Source organism: Myxocyprinus asiaticus, chromosome 8 (assembly GCF_019703515.2).
Source record: "Myxocyprinus asiaticus isolate MX2 ecotype Aquarium Trade chromosome 8, UBuf_Myxa_2, whole genome shotgun sequence".
Classification (NCBI taxonomy): domain Eukaryota; kingdom Metazoa; phylum Chordata; class Actinopteri; order Cypriniformes; family Catostomidae; genus Myxocyprinus; species Myxocyprinus asiaticus.
This window is the reverse complement of record NC_059351.1, coordinates 49,644,924-49,672,169: the sequence shown is the minus strand read 5'-3', so window position 1 is coordinate 49,672,169 and position 27,246 is coordinate 49,644,924. Positions and strand designations below refer to the sequence as shown.

Here is a 27,246-nt window from a genome sequence, read left to right as displayed (position 1 = left end):
ATATTCGAACTTCGATGCCATGATGATGTAACGCTGGTAAATCATGCAAGCAATTTAATCACACTAAAATCATGTTAACACAAATAAAGTTTACATCTTGTGGTTGTACTTTTGAAACAGTGTGTATTTTAATTTTTATGGACTAGCCCCATTTACTTCCATTGCAAGTGCCTTACTATATCAGCACCAATTTTTTTGGTAATCAACATTATGCTACAAATGCTGTCGATTGAGCTTAAATTGTACTGAATCCGGAGCATTCCTTAAGTACAGTAATAAAGTATTTGTACTGCATATACAATTGAGTATGAGCAATAGTAATAGTGACTACGTTTACATGGACACCAGAAAGACGTTTATTGCCTGAAAGCTCCTTAAGGCTTGAAATAAGTGTATGGGTTTACATGAGCTGTGTTAGCGGCTTTTTCTTACCCCCGTATACATGCGGCTCATTCAGTAAGCAGCTTTCTCCACAGCAACGTAATTTCCTCGCGACGCTTGTGTAAATAACAAACATGGAATCCAAGTAAGACTTTGCTATTTTATTCCCAGTTTTTTTTTTTTTTTTTTTTGCTTTATTTTCAGATATTCCAGAATTGTTGCTGTGTTTTTTTTTCTTCTCACTTTCTATCACGGCCTGCAGCGGAATTGCACTGCAATAGTGGGGTTTCCCTCTTAAGTAAAACTCTGGGATTCCCCCAATGTACTTAAGCGTGTATACACGGACGTGAGGGACAGTCGATATTTTAAATTGGTGTGTCTAAACGGGTACAGTTTATAGTGTATGTGATTTTCCCACCATACTCCCAGAAGTGTTTTCATGTTGTTGGGCTCCATCCTATGATGTTTGTTCACACACATGCACACTCCTCAAAAACCTGTAACAACGCCATTTATGCGCTTACATGTTCTCCATGTTAAACCACTTTCTCTTAATTCCTTTAACGGTATAAGGAAACCGGTGTTTTAGTTCACATGACATTTCAGATCGCCGCTTTCTGCAAAAACCCTGGAATAAACCATTTTCTTAAAGGAATATCCCAGGTTCAATACAAGCTAAGCTCAATCGACAGCATTTGTGACACAACACTGATTACCACAAAAATTTATTTTGATTTTCCCCTCCTTAATTTAATTTTCCTTAGTCCGTAAACATTAAAATACTCACTATTTTAGAAGTATAGCCACAAGACATAAAAAAATATGCACGTTAACATGATTTTAGTGCAATAAAATCAGTTACTAACCTTTCCTGTGTAGATAAATCCAATTTTACAACTTAATTGCCATGATGATGTAATGTCAACAAACCTTAAAACTATGATTTAAACAACTTACAGCTTAAATAAACATGAGTTTTAACAAAATAATTAATGTAAGTGCTTTTATAAAATAATAAGCTTCATATTTCTGCCTTCAACCCCTCCAAAAATTGGCCCAATTCACTTCCATTGTAAGTGCCTCACTGTAACCCTGATTTTTGCATTTTTGTTTAAGGAGGGACGACTCTAAATAAATTTTTGTGGTAATCAACATTATGCCACAAATGCTGTCGATTGAGCTTAACTATTGAACCCGGAATATTCATTTAAGTGCATGTAAACGTGGTCAGTGCTACTTGCCTTAGCTATCACAACTAACAATCACAACAACTAAAGCCTATCTATTGTAACACCTTATCAGATGTTGTTGAAAGACCAAAGAACACTGTGACAGCGCCACAAAGGGGTCACTGGGACATCTAATCAGACATCCCTATCAACCAATGGGAGACCCGTTGCCTGACGGATACCTGATAACATTTTTTGTTCTCAAAAGGTCAGTAAACAATGAAACTTTTCATTAACTCACCTGTAATAAGACAGCAAGCCATTGCTCAGGACGAACCATCGCCTCTGGTATCCTTTGATATAATTTGTCCATTTGAAGAGCCAGCCTTTATAGGTGTCCCCCGGGGCTGGGGTGGGCGCCTTGGGCTCCGACATCACGACACCCCGTGGCTTCACAGTGTCTAAAGGGGGTCTGTAAGAACACAGGGTTAAACAGGTTTGTTGGCACTAGTGATAGAGGGATATATCAGCCAAAATTGGCAATTTTGAACATACGGCGCAACAGCTGGGTGTCAAAAATAACACTGATCTGTCCTCTTTCAACACACCTTAAATGACAGAGCAAATATACAACACCTAATGTGTTTACACACACCAAGGTTGTGTCACTGCCTACTTTGACAGCATTCTGAGAATCATTTTGGGCACTGATGCTGTCGATACCCAAAAATGCTGTCTAGGTAGGCAGCACATTAACCCTTGTGCATCAATTTAAAAAAGTTATTCAGAGGTCCTTAGAGGACAAAAATGCCCATGTGAAAAAACTGCCATGATAATATTATATGTTAATATTATTTTCCACTTTCAATGAGTTCATTTTTTTAACCAACATCAGTCCTGATCATAACTACCAAATATTCATTCATTTTCAGGATTTTAACCCTTTAAATGCCACTTTGTTTATATAATGCCACTGTTGTTTATAAAAAATAAAAAATAATTAATTTCTATATACAAAATGCTAAGGGGACATTTTGGGGGGGGTATTATCACAGTCTGGGATATCAATGGTTAGCAACAACACTGATTTTGATGCATTATTATTTTTTGTGCAGTGTCAGATTTTTTTTTTAAAAACCACACTCAGTACCTTAGAGGACAAAAATGTCCACGTCAAAAAACTGCCATAAAAATATTATATATAAATATTATTTTCCACTTTCACTGACTTACATTTTTCAACCAACATCAGTCCTGATCATAACTACCAAATATTCATTTTCAGGATTTTAACCCTTTAAATGCCAGTGTTTACATAATGCCACTGTTGTTTTTATACACACACAAAACACACTCTGACATCCATACCAACACACCCACACAATTTTAGCTGCATCATTTATTCAGTTGGCCTGCAGTGCTCTATAATACAGTAAACAGAAAATAGGAAAAAAGCATGTATTTGCTCCATAGGCTAAACATGAGAAAAATGGCGCCATCTGGTGGAAAATATAAAAAACTTAAATTTTGAAGGCAGGGCTCCGGAATGAAAGCATAATATCATAGAATTCATGATTTTACGCTTTAACGACACTGGGATCAAATATTGCAGTTTTAATGGGTTTCAATGGGGACATTTTTGTCCTGAAGGCCCTGAGTGTAACTGTTTTGTGTACACAGTGTATTATAGATGTTTCATAGGAACTGAGGTTGAAATATCAAAATTCCCCCCAAAAATACACACCTTTGGCAAAATGTATGCCGTTGGTATTAACATAGCCAAAATGATCGAAAAAACAAAAATGTCCCGAAGGTCGCACAAGGGTTAAGTTTTGCATTACAGCCCAAATCTTGCATGCAAAGCCAAAAACGTGTTAAAGGAGCTACTAAGTGAATATAATGGGAGTATAAGGAGGTCTATCAGTGTGCTGGTTTCGCCTACGTGTCCAAAAACAAACTCATTGAGTGAACCGACAGCCTACTTCATGATATTTATAGACACGTACGAAAACTACTTTTAAACAACAGCTGTTACTGAGCAAAAATGGCCCTAATTAATCAAAATAAACATCGTTCAGGCGTGTTTAAACTTTATTTAAATAAACGAGGCCTGTACTCATACAGTTCTGAGTCCAAACGACCTCAAAATGACAAAGTTCAAACGCACCGCCACGAAACACAATACAAGCTCTTATTCCTTGCTATAATTCGATTTTAGCCATATAAACACGCAAATGCGAATATAAAATGACTCTCTGACGGCTAATTCAGCTAACGGCTAATAAAGCTGACGCCATATCGCAAGACATGACCACATAACGTAAAAATCAACCCCGAATAAATCGGTTTATTAAACACATAAATATCTCCTATAAATCATTCAATTCGATGTTGTCCTCTAACATTCCTTTAAAACTGTCAGCGTGAGGAGGAAATGTGGGTTAAAGTGAGGCTAACTAGCCTGTGCTAACCTTCAATCACAGTAGTCTTATGACAGACATCTCTTCAATTAAAGCACAACATCAGTCGAAACCTCTAAGGAATCACACTTAACGATATGACATGATGGGTTAATATGAAAACCCAAGTGCATAGGGTGTTAAAATGATTAAAAGTGTGTTATGGGTGCAGCCCATCTCTTACCTGATCTCTCAGTGATCCCCTTTGAAAAAGAAGAAGAGGGAAGTCTCAGTGACATGACATCACCACACAACTCACATAAAAGTCACATTATTTTTTCCCCATTCGGTCATACAGACCATCTGCTGCTTCTGATCAGTAAATGTGCCTGAAGGACTTCCCGCTGTCTTCGATGATATTTTAATTAGGCTGAGATTTGGCTTAAGTGTGTAAAGTGGCCGTGAGTTAACAGTAAAAAAAATTAAAAATAAGTGAGTGTTCATGGTGCTATGAGCGATTTAAACAGTTCTAGAACTTCACATAGTAAAACGCAACGGGTGTTCCTACACACTCTTACAGCAAAATCGTCAGGATTTGTACGACTTTTCAAAATTTGGCTAATTCGTATGAATTCGTACGACTTTCATTACAGCCAATGACGTCGCTGGACGTTGTTTCCATCCAATACGCAACAATTACTTGTTTCTGTAACACAACATCTTCCTATCATGTTTACACACTCTACTGATCGGTGTTCTCAAACTTAGCGCAAATTAACAACCGTCAAACTGACCGCGGCCCTCGACCAATTCAATTTTCATCGTTTTACAGAGACTAGCGCTGTCACAGAGATGGGGGTAATATTTCATTGCAACTATATCACTGATTTATGTCAAGAAATAGGGACTGGTGCTGTATGCGATTTGTTTATGAAATGACAATCAGAAAACGTCTATATTCCCAGAAATATGTCAATGAAATAGTTCCAAGCTAGCAGCGCTAGTCTCTGTAAAACGGTGAAAAATTAATTGGTCGCGAGCCGTGGTCAGTTTGACGGTTGTCAATTCGCGCTAAGTTTGAGAACACCCAACCCAGTCTCATGAAAATTCGTACATGTTTTACGAGTTGGCTATTTTGTATGATTTCGTACGAGTTCGTTCGTATAAATCTGTACGATTTCATCATGTGCAAATGTTAGGATGTTTAATGCGGAAGCGCGAGTTTCGCGCACGAGGTGTTAAGGACATGCTTATTAATATTATGCCCTTACCCAAACACCTTATCTAAACCTAACAAATCATTAGAGTGTGTAAACATGATAGGAAGCTGTTGTGTGTGACAGAAGCAAGTAATTGTCGCATATTAGATGGAAACGATGTCCAGCAACGTCATTGGCTGTAGTGAAAGTCATAGAGTGCGGTTGCACGATATCATACAAATTAGCCAAATTTGGAAAAGTCGTATGAATCCTGATGATTTCGCCGTGAGAGTGTGTAAGGTGTTCTCAATGTTAGCGCTAATTGACAACCGTCAAACTGACCGCGGCCCGCGACCAATTCATTTTTCATTGTTTTACAGTGACTAGCGCTGTCACAGAGATGGGTGCAATATTTAATTGCAACTATATCACTGATTTATGTCAAGAAATAGGGACTGGTGCTGTAAGCGATTTGTTTATGAAATGACAATCAGAAAATGTCTATATTCCCAGAAATATGTCAATGAAATAGTTGCAAGCTAGCATACAGCATCTTTAATGTACTGTTTTGGCAAAATATTCCCTGACAGCAGGGGTGTAGTTTCCAGGGGGGATGGGGGGAGGTAACTTGCTTCACACTGCAAACCCCCCCCCCCCCAATATTCAAGCCAAATCAACGCCCTTGCCTGACAGGATGTCCAGGTCCCCAATGCTTTAAAGCGGACCCTGAAAGTGTTTTTATTTTGCTATAATGACTGGCTGACTGTAGATTGCCTTGCTTATTATAGGCAACTTACAAAATAAATAAATAAAAATGAAATATCGATTTGGGTTGAAATTATTTTATCATGAGAAAGTGATATTAGAGAAATGGAATTAGCACAGCTTTTTAGGAAGTCGGTTGCCATTATACAAAATCTTTGAGAATATTACAATTGACAAGTTAAGCTCATTCGACAGCATTTGTTACTACAAAAAAATAAATCTACTTTTTTACTTTACTTTAATCTACTTTAAATCTGTTTTTTTTATGAAAAGCAAAAATCCGGGTTACAATGAGTGAGGCACTTACAATGGAAGAGAATGGGGCCAATCCACAACTTTAGGCTCATTCAGGGGCGAATCTTCTCAACATAATGCCATAAATACTGTGAATTAAGCTTAACTTGTTTTGAACACAGTTTTTCTACTTTAATAATTATTCCACAAAGAAATATAGTTCATTAGCCTAACTGCAAGCTGTTTAACGTTGCCCAGTAACGTTGCAGTTTGTGTAAGTTACCCAAAAAAGTGGTTCACTACAAACAACTAATTAATCCTGTCTGTTTTTCAGTGCAGAATTTCAAAATAATGTCTATATTTCCTCCTCGTTAATTGCCCCACTGAAGTCATAGAGTCAGCACCACACGTTTCATAAGATTACACCCAAAACTTGCATTTTATTATTATAATTTCCATTTAGAAATTGGAATCAAAGCTTGTATTTGTGAAAAGCTATAAGAACATGTAATTTATTCTGATTCTTTCTTTCGCAGTGACAAAACTCACAATCCTTTCTAATGAGAGGTTGCAGAAAGGTCATTGAAACGTGCATGCAGTGGGCGTAAGTAACGTCATCCAACCGATAGGCGGCAGTATTTGCGCTGCTCTTTGTTTGCGGCGCACAGTTGATGTGCTCGAAGAAGAAGCACGATTCGCTGCTGTAGTGTGCGGATTGTGCAGCTCCTACTGTGTTGTTTATAACTGTAACTCATTCTATACAAGATATTACACACATATTACTCCATCAGCTGACAACGGTTCGCGATTAACGGTTTACCTTTTGAATAAGTAGAGTTTTGAAGTGTGCTGTATGAAATCCTTTATTTGTGTTATAGAGGAATATATATAACACGAATGCAGTTTCTCAATGCATTGAATGCAATGTTCTCAGGGAGATGCCTGTGTGCTGGCTAGTGAGTGAAGATGATTCTCACAAACCCATTCAGCTTCAACACCATCAAACTGTGACTTTGGGAAGAGGACCAGACACTAAGATAAAAGACAAAAAGTGCTCCAGAGACTAAGGTACAGATATCACAGTCACATCAGCCAGTGCATGGACATAAGAGAAAAAAAATACTGAATTGATGCTTCAGGCTTCGTTTGAAGAGACTACAACTGATATGTTTTTGTTTTTGCAGTTGAATTGAGAGCTGATTGCAATAGAGGATTTATCAGTGTTAAACAGGTAAGTTAGAATACAACATGCATACAGAAAGCAAATTAAATCTATTGAAAAAAATGATTCATCCAAACAAAGTATATAATAGAGGTAGACCGATATATCAGTTTAACCGATTGATCAGTGCCGATAGTTGCTTTTTTGAACTATCGATTATCTGCAAAAATATTGCTCTTTTTTTTTATTTTTCCTCTGTTACACTGTGACCAGCACTGGAGGATTCTACAGTTTTTATAACAGCAGAAGAGGTGAAATAAAAACAATCACACTAACACCTCGTTGGTGTTTGCTGTATCTAAATGTTTAATCATTGACAATATTCATCCCTATTTTTATCCTCACTTCAATGCATATTTAGTTATTTTAATTAGATAATCAAGGGTTTTAAATTGAAGTGAGTGCATGCACCTCTGTGCCCATCATAGTAATGAAAGACTAAACATTTTTTGTTGTCATTCTATAAACAGATTTTAAAAACTAAACTCACCATGTTCTTTAAAAACTCAACAAGTTCAAGTAACTGAGGCACTTTTCCAAACACCACAGACAGCAGAAACATGCTTTCAGCATGTAGCGAGCACAGGCATTTTACTACAGGAGTTAAATATGACTTGTTGCCATTTCAACGTCACTTGTTCTTATGGGTGGTATATAAAAATATATAAAATTCAGGATTTTGCTGGCTAAGTAAAATTAAGCAACACTGAATATTGCGATGATTTTAACTTGGACATTTCGTTTCCTAAATACTGCATAATTAGATTAGACACAGTCTCTCTTTGCAAATATAATCAGAGAATTACGACAGATATTTTAATAGCATCACTGATTTTAATTTCAGCGTTAGAGTTGATTAAGTTGATTCATTTTCATGAATTAATTCAATGAATTCCATCAAACCGCTGCAATGAATCGATTCATAAATCACCTCTAATAACTGTGTTTGTGTCAAAATGTGTCAAAAAAAAAAAGTCTCTGCAGGGCATTTTTCATTTATAAATATTTTAGTAATAATATATGTAGGTACAGTATATATAGCTGTTTATTACTGTGAATAGTTATATTGGTGCATATAAATGAAAATGACTAAATAGCATTCTTGTATTCATTTAGCAACAACTAACTGATTAATAAATCTAATATAAATAAATCTGTTTATACATATATTTATATTTCTAATTAATAAATAATAATAAAAAGTAATGCTTTGATAATTTGATTAAGTGTTTTAGATCTTATATTAAGGCTGAAGTGTGTAATTTCAGCGCCACTGGCACCACCAAATGGAACTGCATAAATAAACAATGTTTACAAAAGAGCTTTCTGAATTGAATCAAACGAACAGATAGTCCTGCCCCCAACTCACGCCACTGGTCGAGTCAGTTTTGCTGAGTTTCATGAGATGAGTCGCACAAAACAATTTTCATAGAGCCACAGTGTTTACAGTTTTGACAAAATTAACCTATGAATGGCTTGTCGTCTCTGCATATTAAGCTGGGATAGAAGAAAATATTTGAACACTGAAAAAGTTACACATTTCAGCTTTAAAAATGTTGTATGTACTTGGCAACAATGGCTGTGGTTGCGTTGATTGACCCCCCCCCCCCCCAAGCAAATAGCAAACAAATACTTAAATACCGAGATATACATCAAATATTGTCAAAAGGCTGTATAATATTTTTTTCTAGCTCTATTACCCAACTGTTTTGTGTCTGACATACTGTAGTTGACTAGATAATCTGACAGTGCACTCGCGCGTCCTTTGAGCTGGTTGTGGATGTACCTGAGGATGAGACATGGAATCTACACCAGAGTGATGATGAAGGCTCCTTTAGCTACTGTGCCCAAATGATAGAGCATCAGGATCAGAACTGATGACACGATAGCGTGAAGGGCAACTGAGACTTATCTCTACAATGACAGAATGAAACAGAGCATAGTATGACCACAAAAACTGTATAGCAGGCTACAGTTGATGTCAGAAGTTTACATACAACTTAGCCAAATACATTTCAACAGAATAATAGTAGAGAAAATTATTTATTTCAGCTTTTATTTCTTTCATCACATTCCCAGTGGGTCAGATGTTTACATACACTTTGTTAGTATTTGGTAGCATTGCCTTTAAATTGTTTAACTTGGGTCAATTTTGGGTAGCCTTCCACAAGCTTCTCACAATAAATTGCTGGATTTTGGCCCATTCCTCCAGACAGAACTGATGTAACTGAGTCAGGTTTGTAGGCCGCCTTGCTCACACAAGCTTTTTCAGTTCTGCCCACACATTTTCTATCAGATTGAGGCTTTGTGATGGCCACTACAATACCCTGACTTTGTTGTCCTTAAGCCATTTTGCCACAACTTTGGTGCTTGTGGTCATTGTCCATTTGGAAGGCCCATTTGCTACCGAGCTTTAACTTCTTGGCTGATGTCTTGAGATGTTGCTTCAGTATATCCACATAATTTTACTTCTTCATGATGCCATCAATATTTTGAAGTGCACCAGTCCCTCCTGCAGCAAAGCACCCCCACAACATGATGCTGCCACCCCCATGCTTCACGGTTGGGATGGTGTTCTTCGGCTTGCAAGCCTCAACATTTTTCCTCCAAACATAACGATGGTCATTATGGCCAAACAGTTCAAGTTTTGTTTCATAAGACCAGTGGACATTTCTCCAGAAAGTAAGATCTTTGTCCCCATGTGCACTTGCAAACCATAGTCTGGCTTTTTTATGGTGGTTTTGGAGCAGTGGCTTCTTCCTTGCTGAACAGCCTTTCAGATTATGTCGATATAGGATTCGTTTTACTGTGGATATAGATACTTGTCTACATGTTTCCTCCTGCATCTTCACAAGGTCCTTTGTTGTTGTTCTGGGATTGATTTGCACTTTTCGCACCAAACTACGTTCATCTCTAGGAGACAGAATGTGTCTCCTTCCTAAGCATTATGATGGCTGTGTGGTCACATGGTGTTTATACTTGCATACTATTGTTTGTACCAATGAACGTGGTACATTCAAGCGTTTGGAAATTGCTCCCAAGGATGAACCAGACTTGTGGAAGTCCACAATTATTTTTCTGAGGTCTTGGCTGATTTCCTTTGATTTTCCCATGATGTTAAGCAAAGAGGCACTGAGTTTGAAGGTAGGCCTTAAAATACATCCACAGGTACACCTCCAATTGACTCCAATTAGCCAATTAGCCTATCAGAAGCTAATTGGATAATTGCCTAAAGGCTTGACATCATGGGGGGGGGGGACTTAATGTGCTTTTAAGTCCTTGTGGTCGCGTAGTGATTCACCTCAATCTGGGTGGCGGAGGACGAATCCCAGTTGCCTCCGCATCTGAGACCGCCAACCCACGCATCTTATCACGTGGCTTGTTGAGCACGTTGCCACGGAGACATAGCACGTGTGGAGGCTTCACGCCATCCACACGCCCCACCGAGAACTAACCACATTATAGCGACCACAAGGAGGTTACCCCATGTGACTCCACCCTCCCTAGCAACCAGGCCAATTTGGTTGCTTAGGAAGCCTGGCTGGAGTCACATTTTTCAAGCTGCTTAAAGGCACAGTTAACTTAGTGTATGTAAACTTCTGACCCACTGGAATTGTGATATAGTCAATTAAAAGTGAAACAATTGGTCTGTAAACAATTGTTGGAAAAAATTACTCATGTCATGCACAAAATGTAGATGTCCTAAATAACTTGCCAAAACTATTGGTTGCTAATATGAAATCTGTGGAGTGGTTAAAAAATTCGTTTTAATGACTTCAACCTAAGTGTATGTAAACTTCTTACTTCAACTGTAAGTATTATTTTATTTTTTCTAAATGAGCTTTGACCTCTGACCTGGTGAAGTAGTATGTGATGACAGCTCCCACTATGGTCATTTGTTGACAGGTGATTATGAACTCACTGATCCAAATGAGACCGAATGAGTGATACCAAACCATGTATTGCAGTGGCCCGTCCATATGGAACTCCACCAGGCCCATCTGGTTATTCTGCACTGGACTTCCTGTGGAAACACAGTTATATAATGTTAGCAAAACTGTTTGACACTATAACAAATATATCGTAAGTGCTGCTTTATCCCTGGAAGTTAATTCAGACATTGAAAAGGAAAACATGAATCTTTTCTGTAGAATTGTCAATTTGTAAGATTCCTGAAGCCATGTCCACACTAATAGGTTTTCGTTTAAAAAAACGCATTGATTTCACTATGTTTACGCCTCTCATCCACACGAAAATGCAGTTTTTTGAAGAGTGCTTTGAAAACACTTTCAATCACTGCAATTTTTGGAAAACACTGACGTTAGGTAGTTGAAAACTAAATGGATTAGTGCAGATGTGTCTTGAGACCAATATATTGTAGCCATAGACCAATATATCGTTTCCTGTACAATGACGTAACTCACTGCTTAACCACCATAGTATGATGCATAGTTGGAGAAATTTAGCTAGTCACGACTGTTTCCGGAAAACCTAGTAACTATGCTGCGCATCCATCATTCAGACCAAGTTGGTTCAACAATACAGAGTGGTTGTTTATGATGTTACGCAGGGGGTGGAGTAATAACTTCTGCTGATATCACATTATAAAAGCTCATTTAGACTGTAAAGGGGTTCAGTGGAAAGGAGGAGGCGAGAACCGGCTTGACAACTTAAATAATAATTTAATAAACAACTTAACCAAAAACACACAAATATAAACACACAGTACAGCTGCCTGTAATTCTCTCTCTCTCTCTAACTGTCGTCCCCGGTCGCCTTTATCCCTCGCGCGCCCCATCAGGCTGATTGGGGACCGGGCGTGCGTCATTCCAGCCCGGCCCCGCCCACCTCGGCTCTACATAGACATACACCAGAAAGCCATTTAATGCAAGAAAGCTGCTGAAGACACGAAAGTAACATGCACAGTGTAATGAGACGGATGCATTGTGCTGCAATAGTGGGGTTTCACTCTACACACGTGCACATGCGCACTCTTCAAAGACATATAAACAGCACATAAACACATAAAAGCTGTGTTCTCTGACAGAAACAGTGTTATAAAGCACTTTCTCTTAATAGTCTTTAATTCCTTAAATGGCTGTATTCGATTCGAATTCATATTAATTCAGAAATTCATCACAAAACATCAAAAAAAGAGGTGTATTTTAGTCATTGTGTAAATAAAATAGATTTATAAAGATTTTTTAAATAAATTAGTAGATCCAGACCCAAAAAATGAATGTCGTTTACCCTATTTCTTAGCATGGTCTTCTCTAACAAAGCATGTCAACAGACCAATGAGGCATGATCTTTAAATTGTCTTTGTTAAAGTCAGATGTAATGAGCTCACCGAACACGAGCAGACACAAGCCCATAATCATCTCCTTGGATGTCATCTCCCCGGCGATGACCCTGTACACCACACTGTTGTCGCTGACAAAAGTGATGAATGCCTCCACAAACTTGGCATAGCAGGAAATATCAACTGGCATGCAGTGGTGGAAGACTGGTAATGAGGCACTACACGAAAAAGTAGAAAGAAAACAGCAGAAACAAAGTTTCACCAGTGTGAAATTTTGACACACACAAAGCAATGGATTTAATCTTTCTTCTCATTATATCAATGTTGCAGGGGTCCAAGAAAACACATACCTACAATAATGCCATTGAAAATGTGTTAAAGATAAAGTTGTGTTTCCATACCCTGGCTGAGAGTAAAGGTAATTCAAGGTGAAAGGAGTCTACAGTATATTCATTCAAAAATGAATATTGTCATTATTTACTCACTATCATGTTGCTCTAAACATGTGTGACTTTCTTTCTTCACAGGAACACATAAGATGTTTTGCAGAATGTCCAAGCAGTCAATCTCCAAAAGTACAAAAAAAAAGCAACCATGAAAAGTAGTCCATACTAGAGGTAGGCAGATATATCGGTTTTACCGATTAATCGGTACAGATAGTTGCTTTTTGGAACTATCGGTTATCTGCAAAAATATATATAGAGTTTGTGGTGTCTAGTGGTGTGGATGCAGCTTCATTCAAAATGAATAGTTTTCAGTTACAGATGCCATTGTAGAAATTCACTATACACAATCAGCCATGATTCATTTAATCAAAGAGTGAAAGTGTCCAATAACAAAATGGTTACTGAGATTAAGCGAGTAGTATTCAGCTGGTCATGTGATTGTAAAATAGCAGCCTCCATGAGTGCGCCCTGCCCCATGTAAAATAAAACCAAAAATGCTGTCGATTGAGCTTAACTTGTATTGAACCAAAATATTCCTTTAAGGCGGCTCGGGGCAAATGCCTCTGAAATTAAAAATTCTGGGGCAAAAAATCTCCCACTTTGTGTGTTTTTTATATATTTATTTATTTATAACATCTGATATAGTTTTTTATATTTTATCTCAGTAAGGGGGTCTGATTGTCTCAGTCTAATTTATTCAGATTTAGAACTTATGTTAATAAATTAATTAAACGGAAGAATCTGAATAAAAGAATGACAGTATAACTTTTTATATGTTTATAAAAAATTTAAAAAATACCTCACTAAAAATAAAAATGCCCCTGAAAATAAAATCCAGGGGCCAGTTATTGCCTCTTAATGGAAAAGTTCATTTCTGACTTTTAAGAGTAAAACTATCGATTTGTGTTCTTTTGAACCAATTCTTTTTAGTGATTCGCTTGAACTGATTCGCAAAGCGTTTGTGAATCACTCAACTGTATTGACTTTGTTTAGAGTAAAACTGTAATATCTGGAATAATAGGCTATTGCTATCAACAATTCGCATTATTGGGATAATTCACACTGGGAACAGTAGCCCCAATGTGAATTAGAGAATCAGCTCTTTGAACAGGTTCATAGTGTGAACCATTCGAATTAACAGATTCGCTAAAATGGTCGGACTTCCCAATACATTTAGCCCCATATCTAGCAGATAGAACGAAATGTTGCAGAAACTTTTCAGTATCCGCCACCTTTTCACGATATTGTGTAACAGTGTGAACAGACAAAGATGTCAAATATAGCCTACGTCATACAGTATTGGATTTAGCAGTACTGAATCACGTTCACCGAGGGTTATTAAAAGCAATGACAGTCACAATGTGACACAAAAAACACTATGTGCTATTAACTTTCTATGGTCTTTGTACAGGTTCTTATTACGAACCGTCCGAATGAACAGATTCGCTGAATGAATTGGACACAATACGTTGAAGTAGCGGAACGAACGGAATAGTGCAGACTTTTAAAATAGGAAATGGTATGTAACTGTCATGCTGAAGTTGGAATTGCATACTACCCATACAACTTTTACTACTTCTCCCACTGCAGAAATAATACAAGTAGTGCGGTAGTTTGCAATTCCGAACTCAGCCTCAGTGTCTGCAACCATTGTATGGGCTGCTAATGCTGTCAGGCACATTACATTAAGTGACTATTGACAGATGACATATTATTGCAATCTATTATTATTTTCCCCTTCACCAGTGGGAATACAGATGAGATAACTTCACAATACAGCAACATGTCACAAATGTGGAGATGGCAAGGATTGAACCCAGGTCTTCACACATGCAAATTATGCACTCTACCACTGAGCTACATCACCAATTAAGTGCTGATCAGAGTTGCAGTTTTCACCTGGCAGACAATACAATTATATATGGAGTTATTGAAATGTCATACTGAATTATTTTTATTTATGTTTAATATTTTTTATTATTATTTGTTACTGCTTAATTATTATTAGGCTTTTATTTTTTTGTTCTTTTTTTTTTTTTTTTTCTCATTACTCGTGTGTGTATTGATGCATTGGCAATATTGTATGTAAACACAATCATGCAAATAAAGTTACTTGAAATTGAAAAATTACTGAATATTGAATTGAACCCAAATGATATGTCTGTTCTCTTTTGGATTGCACTATTTATAACAGAGATAATGTTTTTTTTTATTTTTTTTTTTTTTTTCTTAAGGAGTGGGTCATTTCAACCACTAGATGTCAGAAAACTGTTGATGTTCAAATGTGAAGAAAATGTTGATTGTGAGTTGTTAGCTTTCTGGTGCACCTAAACAAATTTAAGGTATAGGTGATTTTGTCTTTCTTCTCCAGATAAAAATAGATGAGGGAGGAAATGGGCAGCATTTTAAAAAAAATATTAAAGTTCCTTGTTTTGTTCTTTATACTATATTTGTTCTAATAAAAAAAGAATAATAAAATAGGGTTATGGTAACTGGGTATGATGACAACAGTTATTCTCATATCCTTTTTTTTATCATGACACAAAGAGCCTCTTTCACATGACTTCCTGTTTTGCCCTGGCTCATCCCTTATACGAAATATCCCCCAAAATCTCCTTTCCTATTCCCTGTTGAATGAACCACAACCCAACTATTGACGTCTGACCCAGTAACGACAGGAAAAAGACCCTTACTGCTACAGGGCATAGAAAAATGTCCCAACAAACCAAGTAAAACTCAATATTCAAGGATGACATTTCTGTCAACGTCATATCTGTCTGTAATAAACTAGGTTAGTTATTGCTTGAGTAATATGAAAAGATCTCCCAGGTATGCACATCTCCATGATGTCTGTTTAAGCTCCTTTCATCTGGAAAGCATCGCCATCTAATAAACATCTGCTAAACATCTTAAAAAGATCAGATTTACAAACATTCTGGATCATAACTGCTGATTGTCTTATTGACATCCGAGACATAACTATTGACATACACCTTATAGACGTATTGCAGATGAGCAAACAATGTAAGAAATACGTCTTCCAGATGTAAACACATCAAATAGACGTCTGGGTGATGTAAGTGTGCTATCTGGGTTTGTTTTAGACTTGGTGGGTTTTGTTTAGGTAAAGAGGAAGCTACCATGTTTGGGGTGTTCGAGGGAGGATGTTACCATGTTTCTGTCACGTGTTGTTAGAGAAATGTGCACACATAGTTTATTTTTCAACCTCCCCCATACATTTATCCAAACATAGCTCACACATAGTTCAGCGTCATACTCCTTTTACACAACAGTCTGCTCACACAGACGGTTTGGGAGAGTATTGATTATGTGCATAATGTTGGTCTCGTCTCGTTCACCTTCAAGGTCTATATACAAGGTCGTAGTGATGTTCTGAAACTCGAGAACACATTGTTCATTTGAACAAAGTCTAGAGCTTACATCTAATACTGCCAGTTATAACCAAGTAATATTCAGATTCTCAGGACTTTTTGCAAGAAAAGGCGAATTTCTGAATTTCACAAAGAACACATCATGACGTCACATAATGAATCATTTGTGAATCGGTTTGTTTGATTCATTTCAAACAACAAACCCAATCGATCTGACAATCACCAGTGTTGGTAAGTTACACATAAGTAGTAATCCACTATTTCCACTATGTCCACAAATTACTTCCTTAAAATTTTCAGATTAATTAACTGATTACTTCATTGGAAAGTAATCATATTAGTAATTTACTTTAGGTTACCTTCTAAAACAATTTCCACCGAAGTTTGTTTTCTGCTCAACAAATTAAAAAGAATTTCAATATTTCCTCCTTGTTCATTTTCGTCGTCTCTTCAGCTGTCACAGAAACACAAACAAATGTACACATAATACATTTTTTTAATGTATTTTACACAAATAATAGTTTTTTTAGAAATATGTGTAACCTAAGTAATGTACTGAAAACAAATTAACAAGTCACTGTAATCTGATTACAGTAATTAAAATTGTAATGTGTAATACTTCTTTTGACTAAAAAGTAATTAGATTACAGTAACTAATTACTTTGTATTAGATTACACCCAAACTGGGCATTACTATGGCTTGCGAGCAATATCTAGCAGATATCATAGCAACACAATTTTTAGATTTCCTGAAATTTCCAGCTTTTCCATGACCAAGTGAACCTTGAAATTTACAATCTCATGTGTATTTTTTCAAACTGATGTATTTTGTATAAATTCTGTAATGAGAAAGGAAAACGAACAGGCTGAAAACTGCAGTGACTGGTCAAAAGAAACTGTTGCACGGCAGGCCATAAAATAACTTACAACCAGGACTGAGATGAGAGAAACTATGAAACAACAATAGATTGCTTGTATCACAGAAACATTATTTTATTTTTATTTTTTTAAAAGAAGAAAACTCATCAAATTCCTGCTATAGTTCCCAAAGCCACGTGAGAGTCTCCAAACGGATCTTTTGGGTCTCAGTGCAATGTGAGATCTATAATGCAGCATGTGATATCAGACATTAGAAACACCATCCCAGTTACACATAGGTAATTGCATCATGCTTTGGGAATTCTTCTCAGTGGAAGGGAGTATGTAAGATAGAGGGAAAAGATATGAAGCTAGTACAAAAAGTACCAAAAAAAACGTGTTCCAATCTGCATGAGTACTTGGATTTGGGATGGTTTGTTTTTATTCGTCTTGCAATAGGACAATGACCCAAGACACTGAGTGGCTTAAACCCAAAAAGATTAATGTCCTGGAGAGTGCCAGTCAAAGCCCAGACTGTAATCCAATTGAGCATCTGTGGAATGATATAAAGATTGCAGTTCACATTCAGTCCCCATCCAGTATGAATGGAGCTTGAGCAATGCTGGCCAGAGGAATGGACAAAAATGTCAAGATGGAATGTCGATTAAAACAAACCAACAGGTGGTTCTTCCGATTCCTGAGACATTTTTCTTTTTTTAAATTGTATTCTGTAAAGAAATTATATATTAATATTAATGTTAATTGTAAATATATATATATATACACTGGCGGCCAAAAGTGTGGAACAATATACAGATTTTGCTGTTTCGGAAGGAAGTTGGTACTTTAATTCACCAAAGTGGCATTCAACTGATCACAAAGTATAGTCAGGACATTAATCATGAGTAATCATGCTAAATTGCTAATTTGAAACTAGAAAATCACTTGTCATTATATCAAACACAGTTGAAAGTTATTTGGTTTGTTAAATGAAGCTTAACATTGTCTTTGTGTTTGTTTTTGAGTTGCCACAGTATGCAATAGACTGGCATGTCTTAAGGTAAATATTAGGTCAAAAATGGCAAAAAATAAACAGTTTTCTCTAGAAACTCGTCAGTCAATCATTGTTTTGAGGAATGAAGGCTATACAATGCATGAAATTGCCAAAAAAAAAAAAAAACTGAAGATTTCATACAAAGGTGTACACTACAGTCTTCAAAGACAAAGGACAACTGGCTCTAACAAGGACAGAAAGAGATGTGGAAGAAAAGATTTACAACGAAACAAGAGGATAAGTACATCAGAGTCTCTAGTTTGAGAAATAGACACCTCACATGTCCTCAGCTGACAGCTTCATTGAATTCTACCCGCTCAACACCAGTTTCATGTACAACAGTAAAGAGAAGACTCAGGGGTGCAGGCCTTATGGGAAGAACTGCAAAGAAAAAGCCACTTTTGAAACAGGAAAACAAAAAGAAAAGGTTAGAGTGGGCAAAGAAACACAGACATTGGACAACAGATAATTGGAAAAGAGTGTTATGGATCTTAACCCCATTGAGCTTTTGTGGGATCAGCTAGACTGTAAGGTGCGTGAGAAGTGCCCGACAAGACAGTCACATCTATGGCAAGTGCTACAGGAAGTGTGGGGTGAAATGTCACCTGAGTATCTGCACAAACTGACAGCTAGAATGTCAATGATCTGCAAAGCTGTCATTGCTGCACATGGAGGATTTTTTAATGAGAACTCTTTGAAGTAGTTTAAGAAGTTCTGAACATTTTTTCAAATTGTAATAGTAATTTTTCACGTTATTAATGTCCTGACTATACATTGAGATCAGTTGAATGCCACTTTGGTGAATAAAACTACCAATTTCTTTCCATAAGAGCAAAATCTGTACATTATTCCAAACCTTTGGTCGCCAGTGTGTGTGTGTATATATATATATATACATATATAATGTATTTAAAAATGTAATTTTATATATTTTAAATGCCTTTTTTCAACATTATTAAAAATTAATTAAAAATTAAAAATGTCTGAATTTTTTTTTTAGATGCACAAATAATTTAATTATTTGAGTGGCAATATGTTCGCTGAAAGACATAATGTAAAAACACATTATGCTGTCATTCTACTAAATATATTATTACAGTTTTTCTCAACCGCTTTGGATCAATTCTCGAATGAGAATTATTTTTTTTCAAAACATAAAGTTCAAATCTCTGAACAGCTGGTTTCTTGGTCACACCAGATTTGAATTTCTTATTAATTTAAGCAAATTGCACGTGTTTTGGCACATGTTTGCAAAAGAGTAAGTACAATTGTCTACAATTGATTCACAGTGAAACTGTCATACTCTTCACAACTTCTAAACATTCTTTCATCGTGTGAGCCATCACATGCAAAATGATCCATTCAGTTATCAAAATCTGTCAGACATGAATGTATATTCCATAAATATCTATGACATGGAGTGTTTGTGATGTCGGCTAAATCTCTGGCCAGACCAACAAGAGCGACAGGATGTTCACCAAGAAGATGGGAACTTGTAGTGTTACGTATTGTGAGGAGGTACAATATATTGTTTTTTTTTTGTTTTTTTACAGAACTACCGCAGGTTTTTTCATTGTTGTTTTTTCCCTGCAATTATTTGTTCACTATATATGACTTTACATGTAAGAAATGTGTAAAAATGGACATGCAGATGTGAATTTTCTGTTTACATGTAACACATTGCTACAAAAATACATTTACTGTGTACATACAAATGTGCACATCCTTCTTCTGTGTACAGTATTGTACATTATTGAGTTTTCCCTGTAAACTTTTACCTGCTGTTGAAATCAGTATCTCAAAAGCTCATTGTGATACACAATAACATTCAGCTAGACAAAACTGACATTCTTGTAGAGAACAGTAAGCAGTCAGCATCAACAAAAAAGTAGAACAAAAATGAAATTTGTATATAACAAACATTTCCAGGGTTGACTGCCATGGTGAAAAAACATCGAAATATTTTAACCAGTACGGCTCACACGTTGACAAAAAACTTTTGGTGGCATTGGCCAATTTACTGACACAATAACTTGGTTTTGAAGCATGAATTAAATGTTTTGGGTGAGTTACTACATTTTGCAGACATGCAATAGAGTTGTGATGTCCCATAAAACAGTTGTGACAGCTGCACTTACAGTTTAAAGAACGTTAAGTCTGTTTTAAAAAATGAGCCAAAGCGACAGAGAAAAACTGTATTATTATTATTATACTAAAAATATAATATAATACAAAAGTGCTAAAATCCTTTTTAAGCACTGTACTGTTCAAAGACTCAGCCTGTACTAAATATATATTCTAACGCACTATACTTCAAAAATGTTAAGTATAATATATACACTATAAAAACTTTTTCGTCAACTTTTTTATAATCTAAAAATGTAACATCTTAATTAACTGGTGTAACTCAAGTCGAAAATATTTAACATGATTAAATCAACCTCATTACAATAGGTTACACCAACAAATGTAATTGTAAGGGTTAAATCAAGTAGAAATAAATCTATAGGGTAACAACTGTACACAATGCATTTTCAATTGAATTGAGTAAAAAAAACAATTTAAAGTTTAATTTATTTAATTTTGTGAAACATTACACAATTCAATTTGATAGAATTTTGTAATGAAATTGAAATAACAGTAGGTTGAATTTTCTTTAGGTAAAATCGGTCTGTGCTTACCGAAATGCGAAACTCTGCCCCCAGTGGCCAAAGCGGTGAGTGATGTTGGTGCGTATGGGCACATGCGAGCTCCATTTTCTGGGTAAAATGTCCACAGAGGGGCGCCAAAAGTGAGTTGTTATCAGCTGTACACAGCTACAGTGAAAAGGTATACTGCATATTTTATAAACTGAACCCCCTAACCAAACCCTAAACCTAAACCTAATTATCAGTGGATGAAAATGTAATGTTAGAGAGAAAAAAGCAACCTCCAAATTGTGCTCGTCACTGATTATGCAAAGTTACTGTAGTCAGTTGTCAGTTACTGTAGTTGCAATAATGTGGTCGATCCGAGGGTACTGGAATTCTTGGACACAACATGCCGATTTCCCGTTTTAATTTTCATAATCCTTTTTCTTGTATGTTACAACATTTTACAGGATAGACACTTTACTGTAAAAAGTGCCGTGAAATGATGATTATTTTTTTTTTGCCGTTACCTAATGTATTCCGTTTGATTCTGTGATGTTATTTTTTTTTTTACTTGAATCAAAGTTTAAAAAAAAAGTTACTTTAGATACCACATGAAGCACATTCAAGATAGATAGACAGATAGATAGATAGATAGATAGATAGATAGATAGATAGATAGATAGATAGATAGATAGGAGAGGCTGTGTTTGGTCAATGCAGTCTGCATGCAGTCAGCACTTTTCAGCCATGTACATGGGCCCTAAACCACACCTCCTGTGTCATGAGGACAGACCATGACACAAAGGCAGGGTGTTCCCTACAGCTGTTTCCCCTATGAATGTCCCTTACTGTCTGACACCATCTGCTATGGTTTAAGGGGGAACTCACATGTCAAAGAGACTAGCAGGACTTCATACTTGAAACACTGCCTACATCTTCAGTCAATGGTTTGAAATCAGTTTCTGTTATCTTCTTAACCTGATTTAAACTGAATATGGGGTGCAGGTTCAAGATCAGAGGGAATATGGCATTATGAGCCGAAATGGAAGGCATGTAGAAAAAAATTAAAATATTCACCTTGAAGTTTAATCAGACTGTGTTCACAAAGCTCTTTAATTATACTGTATATTGGAAAAGAGAGCTGGAAAGCTGGTTACAAATACAGTGAAAGTAGAATAGTGAAAAAGAAAAGTATTAAAAACTAGTAATAGCCTAGAAATATTTATTTTTTATTTGCTATAAATAAAAAACACATTTAAATTATTATTATTATATATATATATATATTTTTTGCACAATACAGTTTTCTTGTATTATTGGTATTTAATATGCACATTTGGTTTATTTATGAATTAACTGACCCATACATAAATCTGATGTACTGTGTGTTATTTATATGTTTTTTATGTACATTTTATATCAATTTTGTTGTTGTTGTTGTTGTTTTAAATATAATATTGATTAAAATGGCTTTTTAATTTATTTCAGAATTATTTTTTTTAGATTAAAGAATAATTTGATTATTTTAATGAGTTTAATTAAGTTTAATAAGTGACGATGTAATGGCTAATTCACTATTATTTCATACTATATTATTATTATTATTATTATATGACAATATATGCAAAGCACATATTAAATATATGGTTAAATAAGGTTTTCACTGATATAAAACAATCACACACTTGTACATATATGCAACATATATTTCAAAATACTGCAATGCATGGCCATTTTCATATTTTCCCAAATAGTGGAATTCCAGTGGAATTTGAATATGCTCAAATAAATGAACTATAATTTTATTTATAAGTTCATATAAGGTAATATTTCAGATTTCTGAATGTTGAAAACTAGCTAATATCAATAAGGGATTGCAACTTGAAATCATTAAATCCCATTTTTTAATTAACTTATTTGCCTTTATTTTACTCCATATTTACACAGTACCATGTTTACAATGTCCCAAGTATATTCACATCTTAGGTACAGAATTTCATGTAATTTCTATACTTTCAGTGTATATATACCAATATTTACCAATAGAAATTTGAGAACTTGCCCAAACTTGACATTTATGACAAATATGATTGTCCTGAGAACATAATTCAACTTATTGGTTAAATATTCACTCAAAAAAATTTATTTTAAGATTCACACATTTCAATTTCATAACAAAGTTCCATCAAATGTAATTAAGTAATCTTTCATAAAATAAAATAAAATTGTATTAACTTTATTTTGTTAAACATTACACAATTAAATTTGATGGAATTTTGTTATGAAATTGAAATCAATAAATCTTAAAAATAGGCTAAAATATTTTTTTTTTTTTGAGCGTTCATTAGATATATATTCAGAGTTGAGTTTATATTATACAGGGGTGCATTTTTAGAGGGGAAACATTAAATATATTTAGGCTGACAGCTCCACAAGTGACCTGTTTCTTTGCACAGGCACTGATAGGTGGTTCGCCTGACACAATATATGCCTACTCTGAAGTCATCCCTCTATGTCCTGTTCGTGCACAAAAATGCTTTTATTCTGCCCTGCAATACTGATCCCACAGATCCATCCCTCCAGTCTCTAAAAGAAAATAATAACAATGGGCTAATAGCCTGAATCATTTTGTGTAACCAACTAAAGTGTTCTCTCCCCATGTGTATTAAAATGACATATTAGGAACCAAGCAACTGTGTTTGCTGAATGCATAGCAGTAAAGTGCATTGGATAATTTAGGTTCCGATCGGCAATCTAGAAAGTTCACAGAGAGTGACGTCATGTTACCTTTCACCCAGTTTCTGCTGCTCGTGCTCGGAGGCGAGGTTACTATCGGTCATTGCAGCTCTGCAGCACACTGGCAGTCCTTAAAGCAGTATTTTCTCAACCATCTAACATCATTAACGTTCTTAATTCACTTAATGTAATGCATATTTAAAAGAATGATACCAACGGGGGGTGATTATGTTTGTTGCCAGTAAATGAGAGATGTATCCTTGAAAACGCAACGAATCAGTCGATTTCAGTGATGAACACGTGAAATATAATGGAGAACGATTTAAAACTTAATTGCAAGAGCTAGATTCTATGATGCTCCAATATTCGTAACTATATTATTTATCCACCCCTCCCCCCTCCACGTTTGCCGGGGTTACTATCGGACAAACCTACTATTTGTGCTCAGTTGCTGACAAGACCCTGAAAAAAAGCGATCATATTTGCTTCCTTTGGCAACATGCTGCATATTGTTTGTCTCTGCATAATATAATAATTTAAAGTATTTTCAGAGGGCTTAAACAAAAACAAAAAAAATCGCGTTTTTTGACGTCGCGCGACTTTGAGAATAATCACGCGAGCGAACAAAATTTAGAAAATCGCACGATTTTGTTGTAATATAAATGATAACATACATTATGACGTATTGTACGTTATATGAGTCTTTTATTATAATGGTTGTGTTTTCTATAGACCTTTTCATCGTGTCGGATATCATAACAGACTAGTCTATAGGCTACTGCGTATTTTTTTTTTTTTTTTTTTTTTTTTTTTAAGGTGACACAATTTGTCGCAGCAAATATAACATACACACAAAAACATAAATAGCGCATTTTGAAGTCTAATTTTACAAGCAATAATAACCACTTCGTATGCATAAAGTGCAACGCTTTGCTGCTGGCGAATATAATATATTTTAGAACCGATGCGCGTGCTCTTAAAAGGGCAACAGCAGCTTTGGTAAAATGGGAGCAAATGCTGGGATCTGAACAATTATTTGTGCCAGGGCTATGACAACAGCTCACAATGTCCTAAAGAGGTAAACAGTTCATCTTCAAAAAACAAAAACAAAAAACAATACAATACAATGGTCCTTTTGTGTAGCCTGTTCCATGACCAAAATAATTCAGATAGGAATTAAAGGGATAGTTCACCCAAACATGAAAATTCTCTCATCATTTACTCACTCTCATGCCATCCCAGACGTGTATGCCTTTCTTTCTTCTGCTGAACACAAGTGAAGATGATTAGAAGAATATTTCTGCTCTGTCCGTCCATTCAGTGCAAGTGAATGGTGATCAGAACTTTGAAGCTCTAAAAAGCACATAAAGGCAGCATAAAGGTAATCCATACTACTCCAGTGGTTAAACCCATGTCTTCAAAAGCTATATGATAGGTGTGGGTGAGAAACAGATCAATATTTAAGTCTTTTTTTTTTTTACTATAAATTCTCCCTGCCCAGTAGGTGGCGATATGCGTGAAAACTCTTAGGAGAGAGGAGCGCTTAGGAGGACTGGTGAAAGTGGAGATTTATAGTAAAAAGAAAAACCCATCACATTTCATTATATTACGTATATGAAAATAGTTATCTTCTTATTTTTGACAAAAGTTATGTGCATTTATATAGTTTAGTTAATTTATATTGCATTATTTTAGTGTCACATGTGTTACCTTGATCATCTTTTGTGGTAACACTTTATTTTGATGGTCCCAAATAGATATTCAACTGACTATGACAACAAACATTCAGTAGACTTTCAGTAGCCTGTATATAGATTTCTATTAATGGCCTACTTACATTTACACTTATAGTCAGTTAAATATCTAGTTGGGACCATCAAAATAAAGTGTAACCTGTTTTGTGTTTGTATGAGTGACACTGTGCATTTTACATGTGTATTAATTTTTGCTCCTGTAGGAGCACTTTTAATGCAGTTTAAGTCATGATGTGGTCTTCTGTAGTTATTACAGTGTTTACCTATACATTTGAAAGTGAAAAGCAGATTTTTAATAGTTCCATAAGGTTATTATTTTAAATTAACATCAGTTAATAATTTAAATGGTAGTGAACCGTAAACTATACAGGCTTCAAAACAATATCCTGTAATGCCAGAAACATGGTCACTGTTTTTTTACAGTACATTTCTGGCAACCACAGCTGCCGGTATTTTACCATAAATTTAACAGAACTTTATTTTACAGTGTTAAAGCAATTTCAAATGAGATTTCAGAGATTTTGGAGGGGAAGATTTTCAGTGAATAACAATCTAAATTTTAAAAATGACAAAATGTTCATTTTTGGGTGAACTTTCCCTTTAAATCTCACAAACTCAGATGCCTCTAGTCACATGCTCTGACTCAACCACAGTGTATGCATGAAACTTCCTCCTCAGCTCAGACCTGTTTGTGGTTTTCTTTGACATGTCATGTTCTCTTTCTCTCTCACTTTCACCCTAGAGGCTCAACTCCACAAAACTGGCAGAGGATACTGGGGCAGGAGGGCAACATTATTCACTTTGCAGCCTCACGGCCTCTGTGAACACAAAGAGGTGAAGGGTTTGGAAAAACAGGTTGAAAGTGCTGATCACATGATCATAAAAAACAAAAGGCAGATTGCACAACGTTACATTCCCTTAGTCAAATTACAATCATTAGGTTATTTTGTGACTGTGTGGAAACAGACATGTCAGATTATGCTTTTGAATGATGTCTGATTCACTGTCATTACATATACTGAATGTAGTTGTAATTCCAGATGTAGATTTACTATAGTGTAAATGTAAACTATCAACAGGTAGTAATAACTGCTTTTCTCTTAGGCCTAAAAACATAATTAATGTTGTTACATGCGTGCAAACAGTTCTAGCAACATAAGATCGATTCTGTTGCGTTCGGAAATGTGTCAGAGTGCAGTTCATAATGCAATGCAATGTTTGGACATAGATGTATAGCCTAATTACATTTCATTAATGGGTGACTCTTCACAGTTATCCAGACCAGTGATGCAGAAAGTCCAGGGAGTGGGTCAACAGGATACAGTGCATGTATCATCTGGCCAGTATGTACAAAAACATTTAATAAAAAAAACTATTTGAAGTTTAAGAATGGAAAAACACCACTTGACTTTGTCGGTAAAACATCAAATGTAAATGATGCAGCACAAGAAGGTTTATGGGAGGAAACTGGTATAAGTAAGAGGAGGTGGAGGTGTACTGTACTATGTAGAATAGAGGAAAACATGTTGATGGGGTAAATTGTCTCACACGTGGCAAAATGGTTATATTTTATGCAAAACAATTGCTAATTACTTTCCACAATACACACCAATATACTGTTGGTCTGTCAACAAATTACAATACAATGTCATTGCGATACAGAAAAGAAAAAGACAAGACTATTTTACAGCACAAAGGGAAA

General features: G+C 35.7%; 1 protein-coding gene and 1 long non-coding RNA gene across 16 annotated transcripts in view; one reads left to right on the top strand and one right to left on the bottom strand.

Annotated features, from left to right (window-relative positions):
* Positions 1–4,236, bottom strand: part of LOC127445512 (oxysterol-binding protein 1-like) — a 36,141-nt gene extending 31,905 nt beyond the window's left edge. For 8 of the 9 annotated variants that reach the window (XM_051705647.1, XM_051705651.1, XM_051705653.1 and 5 more), the window contains exons 1-2: positions 4,194–4,236; positions 1,852–2,022 (exon numbers count right to left, since the gene is read on the bottom strand). In XM_051705647.1, the coding sequence (XP_051561607.1) occupies positions 1,852–1,985 (134 nt within the window). In that variant the 5' untranslated portion in view covers positions 1,986–2,022; positions 4,194–4,236. Of the gene's footprint in view, positions 1–1,851; positions 2,023–4,193 lie in introns of those variants that run through there. The other variant, XM_051705649.1, reaches the window with a different exon arrangement.
* A 2,598-nt stretch (positions 4,237–6,834) lies between these two features.
* On the top strand, positions 6,835–15,250 carry LOC127445519 (uncharacterized). 7 transcript variants are annotated; one of them, XR_007898010.1, is made up of 8 exons: positions 6,835–6,947; positions 7,082–7,215; positions 7,332–7,378; positions 7,583–11,416; positions 12,701–12,878; positions 13,002–13,099; positions 13,199–13,288; positions 14,529–15,250. It is a non-coding gene; the product is annotated as an uncharacterized LOC127445519 (long non-coding RNA). The 7 variants fall into 7 exon arrangements; XR_007898009.1 differs by having other exon boundaries at positions 7,583–11,452; XR_007898005.1 differs by lacking the exon at positions 7,583–11,416 and having other exon boundaries at positions 14,529–14,636; positions 14,864–15,242.
* The last annotated feature ends 11,996 nt before the right edge of the window (positions 15,251–27,246 follow it).